The 17,006-nt window shown below is 40.9% G+C and overlaps 1 protein-coding gene across 2 annotated transcripts in view; it reads left to right on the forward strand.

Annotated features, from left to right (window-relative positions):
• Nucleotides 1-17,006, forward strand: part of SPATA5 (spermatogenesis associated 5) — a 170,464-nt gene that overhangs the window by 17,510 nt on the left and 135,948 nt on the right. The window contains exons 10-12 of one of the 2 annotated variants that reach the window (XM_039550765.1): nt 2,819-2,973; nt 7,098-7,307; nt 12,201-12,342. In XM_039550765.1, the coding sequence (XP_039406699.1) occupies nt 2,819-2,973; nt 7,098-7,307; nt 12,201-12,230 (395 nt within the window). In that variant the 3' untranslated portion in view covers nt 12,231-12,342. Of the gene's footprint in view, nt 1-2,818; nt 2,974-7,097; nt 7,308-12,200; nt 12,343-17,006 lie in introns of those variants that run through there. The other variant, XM_039550764.1, reaches the window with a different exon arrangement.

Raw genomic sequence — 17,006 nt, forward strand, 5'->3', positions numbered from 1 at the left:
TCTGAGCCCCCCCCCGGCACTGCCAAAAGGATCATTGATACTCATTAGCCCTTAAGAAGGGAGTAATGTCTGAAAAGGAGCAAGCAGAGCTGCAACAAGTGCTGTGCTCAGAGTCAGTTCACAGCAATGACATTATGCTCAACCCAAAACATTCCCACGTGAAAGACACCCAGGAGGTGCCTGATGTTTTCTGAGGAGTTCCTGTTTGTATCTGCATTGTAACTTGTGTAGGGATGAACGTGGGTTTGCTGTAGGGTTCCACCTCGTTTGCCTCTGCACTGCTTCTGGCAGCAGGGTTTGCATCCTACCCTGCATTGCCTTACGTTAAATCCATCTTTCAGCGTCTTGAGACAAGGATGTGTTTTCCTGCCTCTGGCAAGCCACTGGCTGTATCTTTCTCCTGTTACTGAGGCTCCCCCTCCCCGCCCCTCTTGTTAGAGGTCAATCTGAAGTGCAGGAAAGAATGATTATGATAACAGGAGGAAACAGGAAGAATCATGCTTTCTTTTTCAATCTGTTTTTTATTATTGTTTTAATGTAAAACATTGTTTCAATTAAATGCTGACCTGTGCAGTGGCGTGTGCGTGCACATGCTGAAATGAATTCCGGCTTTGTTTGGAAAGCTGTGACCTCTTTATTCCTGTTCTGGATCAAGGCTGTTGCCTTTCAAATCCACTGCTGAGGACTAAAATTTCACTCATACTCCTCGTAGCACTGGCAGTAACAAACCTTAAGAGCACTGGTATCCTTGGGCATTTTTATTTGCTGTTCTCTCTCAATTTTTAAAATAAGTGTGCTTGGTTTTAAGACTTACTCATGTCATGGAAAAAAAGATAACCATGACACATTTAAAATGCATCAAAGAGTGTTGGGCTACACTGGCACTTGGTGGAGCAGATAGGTATAGAAATGAGCAGATATCTTTATCAATAACTTGCTTTCTCTAGGCCTTAATTTCATGTGATGTTATTTACTTGCATTTTTTTAAACTGAGATTCCTGTGTGAATTGACTGCCCTGAAAGAAAATATAAGACTGAACCCCAGTGCCCGCTTCCACCCCAAAGAGTCTTAGCTGCAGTGATGTGGAATAATATGTCAAGTTTATTTGTTTGGATGTAAATTTGAAATTTGGGGGGTGAATCTATGCTGTCTCACTTAAGTTGGTTTTTTTTTTGTTTTTTTTCTTAAAATGAACTTCTTCAGAGGAAGGAAGGAGGGGGTGAAGAATAGCAATGAAAATTGTCTGGGTTGTTAAAATGAGTCAGTTGTATTTTTTGCTTGTCCTCTGGTGACCAGATTTTCGTTTTTCTCCTTGGCCTCATGGAATGTTTTTATTTATGTATCTTATTAGTTTTGGATGTTCTGTACAAGGGGAAACCTGAATTACAAACTTTTTTTCTCTCTTGTTATTGTATTAAGAGCCTGGGTATTGGATGCAGGTGCTCTGACTCTGCCGTAATTGGCACTTTATGGAGAGACACCAGCTGTACTGCTTCACAGGGGACATATTATATCTCTTCACACGTTGTATAAATTGTAGGAAATACAGAATTCCTGTCATTGTCAGAAACTTTGCATGTCTGTGTCTACCAGTGCCTCTGCAGTAAAAAAAGACAACAATCTTCTGAAAGTTAAAACCACATCTATTTTCAGAAATGGCTTATCCCTTTTATTGTCCTTTCATGTAGCACTAATTGATGTTTTGTTTGGTTAAATATAGAAGAGACTTAACAAATGTTTGTCTTTTTTTGGTCATGCAAGGTGAACTGGTGGGGTATGAACTGCCTCATTTGTTTTGGAACACATGGCAACAGATACCGCATATCTGGATGTGTGTATACCTGTATGTAAAATTATACTCATCATGTAATAGTATACAAAAAAAAAAATTTAACATTTTCAGTCACAGAACAGGGTTGGAAGCAGAAGCAATAAAACCCTAAATTATATTAGGCTTTAAAAGGCATAATTATACAGTGGGGAAACCATCCTGCTTCTGGGCATCTTACACAACGGGGGCTGCAGTTGCTCTCTGGGGAATGCCTGGGAGACGCCAACAGTACCGCTCAGTCCTGCTCGAGGAATAGTGATGTATTGATGTGTGAGTAGGTGGGACTTGTGTGGCTTTTGAGGGATTGATTTATAGGAGGAAACTAGGAATTAGTATCAAGATTTATGGATACTGTATGTGAGTGATTTGTCCAAACAAAGGAGAGGGTAAAAGCTCTGCCTGCGTTTGGAAAGTGTGATTGCTGAAGGGAACAAATAACTATTGAGCGTCACAAGGAATGTTTGTTCCATATCAAGAAAAATGCAGGTGTCTGGCATCTTGCTACATGGAAAAATAGGGTTCCAATGGAAGTTAAAGCAATCTCATCAGGCTGCTTTAAAAGTTTTGAAGATACTGTCCTGATAATAGAGAAGTGGGCAAGGTTGGGGATGTCTTGTGAGCTGATTTAACGTGTTCTTAAATGTTCATTGTCCTTGCTCCTCTGTGGTTTAGAAATGTGTTCAGATCACTGTATGGACATTTGGATGTTTTGCCCTGCTAGCTTTACATCTGGGAACATGGGAACAAAGCATGTTCCATTCTGTCTTTTAGAGCAGATATGGTTTATATTCTATCTGTGGCTGTCAAATCCCCTTTTTTGTGCTCTCTCATCAGAAGTGTCTTGCATGTTCTTTGACATAGTTCAGGCCCAGCACTGAGACACTCTTTTGAACATAATTTCCTTTCCAGTGCTGCAGTGTGTTTGTGTGTGGTAGACTCTGTTTGGGAACAAGCCTACCTATTTCCATGTTTTTTTGTTTTGCTAGGTTTGTACGCCCTGCGGAGAGCGCTGGGGAAGAGGCCCAACCTGTTGGACACCGAGGTGGTTGGGTCAGTGATGATTGCTTTCAATGACTTCCTGCAGGGGATGAATGATGTTAGGCCCAGTGCCATGAGGGAGGTGGCAATTGATGTGCCAAAAGTAAGTTGTTTTGTGCAATGCTGTGGCAACATTGTCAGAGCCATGTTAAGAGGGGAATTTTATGGAGTGGAAGCCTCAAGTTACTGGTTAATGTTGTGCACTATCTTTCTGTTTGTGTGTTTATTTAATTATAATTTTGAAGAACCATTTGCAGAAGCTTAAGTTCCTAATGCTTCAGGAAGAGTTTGTAGTGCAGGAGCATATCTCCTGATCTGTGGTTTTATATGCTGAGTGGCTTAATGGAGTATATACATCTTCAGATATATGTTCAAGGAAGGTCCTGAACAACTGTGGAGCCTTTTGGGAAGCAGACACAAACTAAAGCAATAAACTGCTGTTAGCATTTGTAACCACAGTGTGTTGAAACAAAACTGTGAAGAGTTTGCTCTGATTTTTATGTGAATGTGGCCTGAATGTCCTCATATGGTTTTAAGTGAAGGCAGAAGTCAGTGCTGTAGTCAGATTATCACTGCCAAGCATTCACCTGTCAGTGACTGTCATTACATGAACAGGTCATTTGGTGGTGCCAGGTTCATCTTTACCCTGCTCACTGCCCTCTTAATTACATATTATAGCAGTTTAGTAGCAGACCCAACATAAATTGGGCTGGGGAACTGATCTGGTTTAAGGCAACTCTGATCTATGTTAAGAAGTTTGAGCAAAAGAATTTTGTATTTTATCTGACTAAATCCTGATTATGTGAGCAGTTGTGCTGGTGTTTCTCAGCAGCTCCCCAAGCCCTAGAAGAAAACATTTATGTTTCATTGCATGAAAATGAGTCATTTGGGAATTAGATTGCATAATTGTAGACCCTTATTCCCAAACTTATAGGCATGGGAAATAAAATCTGTGAACCGGATGCTGCACGCAGCCAGCTCGGATGTCACACTTGGCTTGTTAAGAGTCCATGCTGTGCAGAGTGGAATTGCCTGGGCTGGCCCCAGACAGCTTTTCCTGGAAATGGTGTCGTGGCACCAATATCCTCAAGGCTAAGTGGTTCTGCTGAGAGCCAGAGTTACTGATTCGTGCCTTGCTCATTGTGCTACTGGCTCGTGGGCTCAGGTTGTTAGCCCTGTGCTGTGCCTCTCAGGCACACCAGCCCCTTTGGAGCCAGGTGGAATGCTGCTGAACGGCACAATACAGGCAGGTAGAAGCAAGGTCTTGAGGTACTGCAGGAAGTCTGTTCTCAGTCCTGGTCAGCCTACTCCTCAGGCTCCTGTGTCCACTAAACCATCCTGCCGGTGGCTTCCTTCACTGTCATTTGATTTTTTTTGATAAACACCCACTGAGTCATTGGAATACTACTGAAATTCATTCCTTTAGTAACAACATAGTGGAGATTTGTTTTTGTGCTGACAGGACCTGCATTTCCACAAAGTAATGCATATTCTCTAATGATGTAGGGTAAATTTCAAACCATCTGCTTGGTGCCTGGGTGAGTTTAAAGTAGAACTCAAAAGTACTGGGTGCAACAGATTTGTGTCCTCCCATATAACCTACCAAAGGAAGGGATTTTGGAACTAGATGATCTTTAGGGTCCATTCCATCTCAAAACATTCTGTGAATGCTATAATCTTAAAAAATCCTTGTGAAAAATAACTTCAAACACTACATAAATCATAAGATGTGAGATTTTTTCACAAAGAGAAGACAGGAATTTGAGCTACATTAATAATACCAGCTTTTCAGCTTTAGCTTTTTATTGCAGGTATATACTTGGCGGCCCCCTTGGTGTGGATGGGACTTTTGGCCTCTGTAGTAACTTAAAAGTAAAACCATTGATATACATGAGATTTTTTTGACTTATAGCTTCATTTTTCAGATGGTGGGGCTTCTTCATATTTCACTGCTTTGCAGTAGCCACATGCCAATCAAATGACAAGAGTTCAAAGTAACTTCTGAATAAAGCCACAAGTCCTTCCTCTTGTGTCTGGATTGTGTGTTGGCTGTGACCAAGGCAAATGTAAAATCCTTGCTGCCTGGTTCTGTGTGCATCTTGCCTTCCATTTTTACAGAGCCTTTTTTGAACTTTGATGTGTGTTATAACCTTTTTAGAAGGCTGCTTTTTCTGCAGCAGGGATTCAGGAGAGAGGGGATGCACATTATAAATCAGGAAGTTAATACTGCTGTTCTTTGGAGAGTTGCACTGCAGTTGCCGTTCCTCCCTCTCCTATGGGTTTTTCTGAAACTTTTTTTCAGAGAGTGCTGTGCGTTTTGCTTGCCTTTCACTCCCTTTACTGTAATTCAACACTCAGATTTGTGTCTTTGCAGCCAAAAGGTTCTGGATGAGACATCCTTTGCCTGTCTGCTTTATTTCTTTATTACTGGTGCTTAATAACCTCTGGGGAGCTGCTGCTCTGCATTGAGCTCTGAGCTCTGTTGACCTGGGGAGAGCTAAAGATTACAGCAGTAATGAAATCTTGGTGTCTTACACGCTGTAGCAGAGAGCTGGCTTTTTATGTGTGAGCCCAGCCCCAAGGCTAATCTTTAAAGCCATTTCCACAGTGACAGAACATCACACCTCATTGCTGGTGCTGCAAGACTTCTCCTTTGAGTTCCTGTGCAGGTGAGAGCAGTGTAAATATTGCTAGTGGACTGTTCCCCCCACCCCCCCCACACACACACTTAGCTCTCTCCTTTTGAAATGAGGAAATACAAATTTGTTCTGCTTAGAACTTCACCAGAATGTGAAGGTAGAGGTTTATTAGCTATTTTTGCTTGTAATACTTTTGCCTCACCAATTCCACACCTTGCACTGTAGGAATTTAAAATGTAAGCGAAGTCAGAATAAGTCTCCAGATTGCTGAAAACAACCTTCATGTAAGGTGGCCCTACTTCACCTTTTCTATACAATCCTGTCACTTGTGCTGGTGTTAAATTACATGTAGTGGGTCTAAAAAAAATCACTTGAATAATGCCTCAGAAGGCTTACACAATAGACTGAATATTGGCAGAGGGTAAAAGACTGAATATTTAAGAGGGTAAAAATAACATTTAAGTGTTTTCTCCCTGGCTTTTTATATGTATGTGAGGTACTGCTAATAGATCTTGCTGAAAGTTATAGGGAATTCCTGATGGCCTAATTAATTTTAAGATGTTCTTGTTCATGTTTGTCAAAATCTTTGTCTAGATAGAAAGACATGATGATAGGAATGACTAGTCCGTGCTTTACCAGGTATGAGTAAGGATTGATCTTGAAAAAAGGAGAAAAAGCCTATGTTTTCTTCTTCCCTAAAAAAAGTTGCCTAAGAGTGCCAAGATTTAGTTCTGTGCAGTTTACAAAGCTCCTAGATAGAATCAGGGGTTGTAGGGATAGGTAATACATCTTTTAAAATGAAATTTAAACCACACTATTTCATATCATAAACTTGTTGTGTTTGCTGGTTGCTCTCTGCTGTCTTTGTAATTTTCTTCTACATCAAAGTCTGACAATCGAGAAATTTTATTTGGTTTGAAGTTTGGTTGGTCTTAAACAAAAGTGCTTGCACCACATCTAAATGCACTTTCTCATCCACTTCAATAGCAGACTGAATTACCTTTTTCAGGGACTGTCTGCTTCTAGTTTCCACTCCTTGTCCTGTCATCAGGAGAAAATAAGGACAAGCCAAGGGTGACACCAGTTTTCAGCTCAGGTGAAAGGCAATACCTTGCCTCTCAGTAACACTTGCTTGCCTTTCACATGGAACTGACTTTCCAGAGCTGAAGGATGATTTATGTTGAGCAAATTTATGGAAGTGTATTTTAAGGCAGAAGATCACTTGATTTAGGTGTGCCTTGACATGTTTAATATTTGAGGTGGATGGGAGTGGATGGTGACTGGAGAAAGAGCAGTCTGAGGAGATGTGGGGAAAAGTCTCAGGCTTGTTGACAGTGATGTAGGAAGAGGTGTAGCAGGTTTTAGATCTGCCTGCTGGTTTGGGTAGGACATATTACATGCCTCTATGTGTTTCTGACAAGCCTGTCTTGTGCTTCTTATTTAATAAAGACTTTTTGAAGAAGTGACTCGTTAAAAACAGCTTCGTGAAACAACCAGTACACATTCTACAGAGCATCTTTGATTTGTTTGGTTTTTTTTAATAGTTCTGCTCCATAGTCTGAATTCAACAAAGTGCTCTGTTCTGCAGGTATCTTGGTCAGACATAGGAGGACTAGAAGATGTCAAGCTGAAGTTGAAGCAGGCAGTTGAATGGCCTCTCAAACATCCCGAGTCCTTCATCCGAATGGGGATCCAGCCTCCCAAAGGTGTCCTGCTTTATGGACCTCCTGGGTGCTCAAAAACCATGATAGCAAAAGCTTTGGCTCATGAAAGCGGCCTCAACTTCTTGGCAGTGAAGGTAGGCCATTCAGACTCGTATTTTCTTAACTCCTGCGTAACAATTGGTAGTTTACCAGTTTCCAGCATTAAAAACCAGTAGCTCATGGTGTTTCTGATCCCTCTATATGCTCCAGCAAACACCTTGTAAATATAAAGTAAAGTTTGCGTTTCCTTATGAAAAGGAGTAATGCTTTCTTGTATGCCGTTAAAAAATTGTTATTTATTTTATCACAGCACAGATGTTTGATGGACAGGTAAGCTGTGGAGTGGCATCTTAAATATTGGCATTGTTTAAAGTCTTTCTAAAAGTGGCAACAATACTTACACTGCAATTAAAGCAGGAAAGGGAAAAGTGACTGGATAGTGGGTAGCCGCTCTTACTGGAATAATTACTTGCGTGCATGAAAGTATTATCATCTAATCTCTTACATTCCTTTTCATTCCTCAGGAAGGTCACTTTCTTTATCTCACTGTTCATGTTTCGTTGCAGATTTTTCTTGTCCTATTAGCCTTTTTTTTATGGGGAAATAGTTCTACTTCATCAGTTTTCAGAAAGCTTGCGAAGTCACTTATATCTTGAATACTCTGGGATAAATGGGATATTCTCTCAGCGTTAAGAAACACTAAGTATAGAAAAATTTTGGATTTTGTTGCCTATGAATCAGTGTAATTGATCACTGTGGGTTGTATGGAAAACACATGAATAGGAGTTATTTAATAATAATACTGAGCTTCACTGCATAGGAAAGAAAAAAAAAGATAGCAGAGTGATTCCACATGGGGCAGTCCTGCAGCTGTGTCAGAATGTTAATGAAGTGCAAGAAAAAACATTTGTTTAAGTATTTTAAAAGTATCTCCTTCTCTACAGTAAGATCACGTCCCTTTCTCTGTTGACCATCTTTTTGCTCACAAAGCCTCCTGTGTTAGCTCCTGCACAGCTTCCTCCTCCTCCCATCCTTTCACGCACACTGTAGCTGTAGCTGCGGATCGTCTCTGGGAGCTGAGGCAGTTGTGTTGACCCTGAAACCAGCAGCACTTCACTGCCCGGGCTCAGTGGGATTGCAGACAGCCCTCTGGGTCATGGTCACATCAACAAGGGCAGCCTTGGAAACCTCAGCCCTTAAGAAACACTACCTTTACTGCCTCTTCCATAAAGACAAAGTAGTTCTTTGTGCTCCAGAGTTACTGGTAAACAAGGTAACCTTTTCCTCCTCCTCTACTTAAAAGAAAACATTCCTCTTTGTCTCACCCCAAGCACTGGTGCCCCAGAGGGTGGGGGGAAAAAAAGGTAGCAGTCTGGAAAAAAAGCCCCAGTTAAAAATGGATGTTGTTGCTATCTTGTATCCCTCAATCATAGCACCGTCAGACATTTTTACTGATGCAGGTAGTTGTCCAAAGTGAAGGGTGACTCATGCTGACCAGGAGGTATCTGAAGGTGCAATGATGGGAAATGCTTGTGTACAGTAATGCAGCGTTTTTCCATGGTGGAGTTCTGCATGTGCAATGTCCTCCATCATTGACAAGCTGCAGCAGAAGTGTCTGGCTCGAGGAAACGGCCTGTGATTCCCTGTTGGTTTAAATCTCTTGGCCTGAAACTGGTCAAATATTCAATGTACAGATGTTTCAAGAAGCACATCTCTGGAGCATGTCCAGCCTTGGACATGTTGACTCCCGGAAGGGAACATAGCCCACTTTCTCTAACTTCACATTTGTTTCCTGGACAGAAAAAGGCAACATCCATCATGTACTAAATGTATTAAACATTGTCTGTAGCACTTTTTCAAGCACAACAGGCATGAATTAATTTCCACTGCAACTGTTCCTGCAATAAATCCAAAGTAGATTAATATGTGAGGTTTTGGTTTGTTTTGTTGGGTTTTTTTTGAGAGGGGATTTTTCTTTTCTTGCTTATAGCCCTATTAATTTTTTTGTTCTCTACATTATGTCTCTCGGATGTCCATCCCTGGAACTGACATCAGGCATTTTGAAATGAAAGTGCAATTCTTGATAATTAACTTTTCAGACTTGCGTTTTCCTCCCAGTCTCTCCTGCCTCGAATAAATAATTCTGATGAAAAGTGTCTGCTGTACAGCTTGTAGGATACTCTTTTGGGACAGTGCAGGGGGCAGAGGTTCTTGGGCCCTTCTGGAGCAGGGGCTGCAGGCAGGAGGCACAGCTCTAGCTGTTGGAGCCTGCTGCTGGATGCTGTCTCTCCCTTTGTCTGAAGGCTGAGAGGAAATAGATTCTGTTACATGCAGTGCTTGCTCGGTCCAGTGAATTTTGGAAGGCTGGACCTATTGTGTCTGCACACTACATTTAAGAGCCACAGGCACAGTAAGTCCCAGCTCCCGCAAGTGCTGAATGTACTGTCCTTGTCTGAGTTGGCTGTCCTGCTTTAGTGCAGCAGGTATTGCCCCAGCCCAGCCTGCCTCCAAGAAGGCTTTGTTTGCCAGATGTGTCCATGCAGTTTGGACAGCTGACTGTTCAGTGAGATGTTTCAGCTGGGTTATGAGCAAACTGTTAAAATGTGACCTTTCCATCTGTCTTGGGCATGGGGAGCTGTCACAAGGCAGCCTCTGGCCCACGTCTGACTGGCCTCTCATGAGGTTTGGAAGATGGGCAGAGTCTCGATGTCATTTCTGGGCAGAGGAGCTGAAGAAAATAATGTGATAACAGATGTTTGACGTTGCATCCTGTTCTCTCCTGAAATCTATTGTGAGGTTTGAATGGTTAGTGTTACAATGAATGTGGTGCTTTTGTAAACATGCTCTTTGATACTTGGCCAAAACCTTTTTATAGCTGTATTTTCACCAAGATTGGCGACCTTTTGCTTTTCCAGAGCAAAGCAGCTCGTTGGTTGGTTTGTTTTGCAAAGCAATCTTGCATATAATTCCTAACGGGAATAGTTTATTTTTGTTCCTTCTCTTGACTTTCTTTGTCTCTAATACAATGTATCTGCTAAATTTACTGGGGAGGAGGTTGTCAACTACTTTCCAGGGGATGGCTCTTCCTGCTCCTTCCTGCCAACCCCTTTTTCTGAATCTCTTGTAGCATTGAGGCTTTTCAGGGTTTGAATGGTCATCTGGATTATTCCCCCCTCCCAAACCTCTGTTACAGAAAAGGCAACTGAATTGTTCTCAACTTCTTGGAGATTTTTCAGTGTTTTGCAGCTATGGATACAAGCAAATGTAAGACTGCATGAAGGAATGAATTAGGATAATTTTTTTTATTCTGCAGGATTGGATGTCAGTCTTGACTTATCAATATTTTTTGATCTGACTGACCACTTATTTTAGTCAGCCTTCTCTGCATTTTTGTCCTTCTTCACAATCCCTTTGTGCTTTCTCCAAAGTGTGTAATTTTCTTCTGAAATGTGTTTTATGCATTTTTTTGTTCTAGTAAGAAAAACCCCTTGTATACAGGTATTGGACCTATCCACATGAATATGATGGGGATACAATTTCCAGCTTCTGCCAGGCTGATGACACCTTGCTGCTATATACAACCTGTCTCTCCGACATTTTTGCTTTAGATGTCATCTAGCTTTCTGAAACTGAACAGAAAGGAAATTAAACCCTTTGTCACTGTATTCCCTCTTTTGACTATTTATGTGGTAGGTATTTCTGTGGACTGTTTTGACAGTTCCTGCACTTAGGGTCAGCTTTGACTAGCTGTTTTTTTGAGCTATATTTTTATGAGGATTTTTGTGGTGATATTATAAGAATATTTTTAGAGGAAGCTCACCTATCTTGCTGTAGGGCATAGATAATTATCTCTGCATTTGTCTTGCATCTTAGTTTATTTAGATGTGTTATGACTGCCCTCTTGGATTTTTAATTTCTTAGTTTATTTTGTTTTTAGGAAATCCTCTGTCATTGTGTTGTGCTAAGAATCAAATGAGTATTACTTTTCCTTACAGATTTTCTGCTGCTTTTCTGGGAAGCAATTTGCAGAGAATCTCGTGGAATATTTTCCCCCCTCCTGTTATTGTGCTATTTAGGTCATTAACTTTAGTACCGAATAAGAAAACCATTGTGCTTTTTTTGGTTTTAACCTATTTCAGAATGAACACTGGAGTCTGCTCTTGTCAGGCTGAGTGAGACTATCAGGGTACCCACCCAGATAAACTCCATCTACCAGCTGTGATGGTCTGATCTGTGGGGACTTGGAGTTCTGTTTTTCTGTCCAACAAGCAGATTACCTGAGTTGATAAAATAGATAGCAAGAAAAATTATGTAACTTCTATATGCTTGTAAAGGTTTTGGGAGCATCATTTTTCCTCTTGCTGTTTAGTTCTTTTTAACATTTGTCTGTTGAAAATCAAAAATAAGGCAAAACCTCGCTTAGGGATAATGACAAAAACCAGCTTAAATTTAAATAAATTAAATCCCTTGGAGTTCAGCTAAGTGAGACACAGTAATTGTTGTAAACAGGATGAAGCAATACTTGAAAAAAAAACCCCACCACACAAAGAAAACCAAACCCACCTGTGACAGTAAGGAGTGTTTAAGGATGTCAGCACTGAGCAGACCACTGGTACAGATGATGGGAACTATACTGTTCTAAAACTTTAATTTAAAACATTAGTAAGGAGCTCCAACTACAGTGTGATTTAAAAAAAAAAAAAAAAGATGAAAAGAAAAAAAGGGAAATATTCCTGACCTTTTATTTGCTGTTACTTAAGAGCTTGGGCTGAAGGAATCTTTTCTTTTTTCAATTAGCAGTAATTACAAAAATATACACTGTTCCCAGGACTCTGACTTCACCTTGGCTTGGTTTAACTTCCTGTATCACCCAGCCGATGCTTTTGTACCACTCCCCGTGCTTGACATGTGCTTAAGCTTAGTTTGTCATCTGGGTCAATTATGTCAAAATATTTTCCAATTGAAGTTTCCTCTGCTTTTCCCTTCAGCTCTTGGCTGTGGCAACTCCAACAGATTAATGAGGCTTGGAAAGGTCGACTGCATTGCTTTGTGAAGAGCTGTCACTGAGTTTTGGGGAGATAGCTTAGCCTTTTGATGGGGATTTCAGTGAGCAGAAGCCTGAAATAAGAAAGCTTGATGACTGTAAGTAGTTATAAGCAAAACATTTCAGATGATAAATGCAGAAGCATTGTGGTTTTATGAGAAACTTTGGCAAACATTTGATAAAATTTCTAAAAAGATCCACAGTAAGACATTTACAGTAACTTATTAGTTAATTAGCAGATAGTAAAAATAACTCTTTGAAATTTGACATTTTTTACAAGGGATAACAAGTTGAGATACTTTGAAGAGTTCTTTTAATCCTGAAGCTATCTGCATATTTTACTCGACTAAAAATAAAAAGAAATCATTCATCCATTCTCACCATAAGCTTACCAAAAGTCAATGTGCAAACAGAAATTTATTAAATATAATCCCCTGCCTCTGTTTCCTTGTCCCTTCTCAATTACCTTACAAATTTAATTTTTATTAGCACTTAATTTCTCTCTCTCTCTCATCAAGTTACCAGTGATGGAATGGGATGTTGCTGGAGGTGTGAAGTCTCAGCAAATAGGTTTTGCAGGAGGGGTGGCTGATTTTGTGTGGTTTTGCTGTGGGATTTTTTTGATCCCACGTGGATCCTGCCCTGATGGTGCCAAAGGCACTCTGAAGGCACTGGTGCATGCAGTGAGTGTAATTCAATGTTTCCACTCAGTTCATTCTGCAGTGCAAATCCTGGCTTCTGTCTTGTGTAAAGAAGCCTCAAAAGATTGTCACTGGAGTTTGCTGGTCAAGGCAAATGGCAAACAAGTGGATTCTGAGGCATGCCAGTAAAGAAAATTGGGTATTACAGTTGCCTTTGCAGTCTGACCATGCTGCTTATAGCAACTTCACTGCAAGGATTGGGGTTTTTGCCAGTTTTCCCCCTTAAATACTGTTAGAGCCCACAAGCACCTGCTGAAATTGAAGTTTTTCAAACCCCAGACAGGTGTCAACAAGTTTTTAAGGTCCTCTGGAATGCAAGGCAGAGGGAGAGGAAGTGATTAAAATGGTGCACGGTGCTCAGCCTGAGGTTTCCTTGTGCTGGGAGTGATGCAGATTAAATCTTTACCCAGCCCTGAAAGAGAAGAAGCAGGCTTTATTCTTAACAAGCAAATAGAATGCGTTTTCTGAGCAAATATTTTTCTGTGCAGCGTAACCAATTACCAAATCACACACATACAGCCTCTGCCTTAGAAAGAGCCTTACTGTTAAAATAAAGGAAGTCTCAGTGTTTATCTTGTTAACTTGCTTCCCTGCAGCCACCCTGAGTCATGTGGTGCTTTGGTTGGACTGTGGGAGGGATGAAATAGCATTTTGCCGTGGAGATTACAGTGCCAAAAGACTCAATAACTAATTTCTGAGTCTCTTCAGTGTTGTTAGAATAGAGCATAAGGCTGAGAGAATTGGGATTGTTCAGTCTGGAGAAGACAGGGCTTAGGAGTGACCTAATTGTGGCTTTCCAGAACCTAAACAGAGCCTACAAGAAAGATGGAGAGGCTTTTTCCAAGAGCATGTAGTGACGGGGTAAGGGGGAATGGTTTTAAAATGGAACAGAGTAGATTTAGATTAGATAGATTAGGAAATATTCTTTACTGTGAGGGTGGTGAGGCACAGGCACAGGTTGCCCAGAGAAGTTGTGGATTACCCATCCCTGGAGTTCTCCAAGGCCGTGTCTGAGCGACCTGGTCTGGTGGAAGGTGTCCCTTCCCATGGCAGGGAGGTCGGAACTAAATGATCTTTAAGGACTCTTCCAACCCAGGCCATTCCGTGATTCTATGACTTTATCTCACCTGCAGTGTCAAAACCGGAAAGACTAAAAAAAAAAGATGCTGGTTTTAACTCTGTGAAGGGTGTATTGGTGGGGTGGGATCAAGCTTTGCTCCTCTGAGCTGGATGTCTAAGCTTCTCCTGCCAGCCTGCAGAGAAATTAGCACTTTGCACCTTAGAGGTAAATGTCTGCCAGTCCAAATAAGTTAATGTAAATGTCTAATTCAGATGCAGGTGTGCGAATGCGGGCTCTGAACATTACCCTAGGAACACACTGTGAACAGTAGAAAAGTAATTTTGGCACCTCCTGTCTCTCTTTTCTTGTTCTTTTCTGAGATTCACAGTACGGAGCTCAGTTTCTAGAGGCATCATTTGAAATCACATACTAATTATGACTGATACTTCCATGTGTGTTTGATCATTTCTGCTTTGAATATGGCAAAGATGGAATTGTGGATTATCTTGTAGTAATAATCTAGAGTAATAATCCATTGGATGTCATAAAACTCTCTAGTTGGATTTTTAGAACATAGGAATTGTACTCTGTGGCTAACATAGTTTAATGTGTCTGTGTAAAAGCCCAGAACCTCTATGTGAGGTTATCACACTATTTCTGAAGAGTCTAGACGGAGCTGTATGCTGGAGAAATCTGGAGCTGTGCCCATGTGACTCAGAAATCCTAAGTGCATAACTTGCCTGATTGCCAAAATAGTAAAAAAAAAAAAACTGTAAGAGAAGTCACTGTCTAAATTTCCTATGCAAGTGGTGGAAAAAATCTGCAAGTGGTCTTAAGCCCTGCTCAGAAAAATGACTGATACTCTTTAACTTCAGGGATAGCAGATGTCCCTCTTGCAGTTTAAAATCACTTTGAGAACTTCTGTCAGAACCCTGTGTATACAAGCTTATCTCATGTTGCTGCATGTATGCAGGGGTTTTGTCTTCTGCACAGTTAATCTTTCAAGAGTTGACTCTGATAATATTTTAAATGTAAGGAATTTTCTTTTTTTATTAAAATAAATAAATTAAAATTCACCAGACCATAAGCAAAGCAGAAAGTTTCATAATACAAGGGGATATATCTCATAAATGGGGATGGAATAGTCTTTAAGCAAAGCATGCCTGGAAATTCTCTCTACTTTGAGGCTGAATAAAAAAACCTCAGCAGTATCCAGTGGGCCTGAATTGGAATTTACTGTCAGTCTGGATTCTAGCTCACAAATACTTATGTGCATGGCTAAGCTACAACTACTTCTGCCAGTTTTCTGCTCCAAATCTTTTGCTGGTTTTGGAGTCACTGTGCAAATGACCACAAGAAACAGGTTTTGTTTCTTCATGTCTGTTTGTATGGAAGATGACTTGTTGCAGATGAGAACAGAGCTGTGCAGCATTAAACTAGCCCATTTGTTACTAGCACCTCTTGGTCAGTGTATCAACAGCTATAAAAAGCTTTTAAAAGAATCCTTATGCTCACCCCTGGGCCAGCAATGATCTTTCAACAAATGTCAGCTTGCTGACTAAGTTAAGCTCATGTTGTTTGATTTTTAAAGCATTTAGAAAAGCACTGAAATATAAAATAAAATCTCTCCTGGTATCTCTTCAGTGGCCGCCAAAGAAAGCCTGCTGAAGGTGAGCTTTGTGAAAATGAGAAGCTGTGTCAGCTGCCAGCAGGTGACTTTGTGGTGGTCTATAGACTGCCTGTCCTGTGGATTTATTTTTCAAATAAGAACTGCCATCAATCTGAGCTAAAGGACAGCACAGGTGCAGACAGGGTAAGGCAGAGGCTCAGCTCAGGTGGGACCAGAGCTCACCCAGTTCGGTTGCTACCTCCAACTGCTTTGAACATTTGTAGTTTTTGTGGTTTTCAGTGTCTGTGTGAGATGAATTGTACGGAGATGCCTCCTCTTCTGTGTGTGCTTTGTCTTACTTTGGAGCTTCTTCCTTTCTTGCCGTGTATAATACGGATTCCGAGCTGCTCGCAATAAAAACTGTGACACTCAAATGCAGTTCTGGTATCTCTCATGAATGGTGAATTAAAAGACTTCCAAATCAATTTCCATGAAAATTCTCCACGAAGAGGCACAGGTCATTAACATGTAGTGGTCTTTCAGCTGCAATTGCTGCTTAATGGAGAGAAAAATGGAGAAAAACTTCATGTCGAAGCTTACAGCAAAAAGCATTCAAAATAATTCTCTTTGGAAACATTTTAAACAGTATTTATTGCTTTGATGTTGCCTTCATCATATTTTAATGCTTAATTAAAAATAAAACTCCAAACATCTGAAATTATATTGTACCTCAGAGCTCAAATAGAGTAGTTTTGGGTTTAAGCTGTTGTTTTGGGGGTTTTTTTGGGGTTTTTTTTTTGGTTTTTTTTTGGGTTTTTTTGTGTTTTTTTTTGTTTTGTTTTATTTTGGTTTTTTGCTGAGGCAAAAGAAAGTGTCAGGCTGTTTGATGTTGGGTCATAGGAGAGGAGCACCTGGTGGGCACTGATGTGTGTGATGTTGGTTTCCATGGGAATACTGATGTGAATGAAGATTACTTATGGGAATAAGGGCATGAAAGAGAAAGTCCACAGGCTCCAAGGAAAAGTTAGTGAGAGAAATCTGTAATTGTGGGTAGAATCTGCAGCAGTTTCTCAGTGTAACAGGGAGCTGAATGGAAAGAGAGGACTCTGCTCTTGTTCCTTAAGGATTTGTCAGGGCTGTGCTATCGGATTGCTCATCTGCCCTGCTCGTGATGAATGGCGAGGGCCCGGGGCAGCTGAGCTGTGTTGGAGCTGCAGCCTGTTGCTCACTAACTGCTGCACACACTTCATGGGCGGTGTCAACAGCAGCAAAAGGCGCTGTGTTTCTCTCTCTCGCCTTGTTTTTGCCTTCTCTCTTTCCCGCATTCCTTGGTTTTGTGTCTGAATAATTCTGTTTCCATGCAAGTACCCACTAGACTTC

This window comes from Corvus cornix, chromosome 4, assembly GCF_000738735.6.
Source record: "Corvus cornix cornix isolate S_Up_H32 chromosome 4, ASM73873v5, whole genome shotgun sequence".
Taxonomy (NCBI): domain Eukaryota; kingdom Metazoa; phylum Chordata; class Aves; order Passeriformes; family Corvidae; genus Corvus; species Corvus cornix.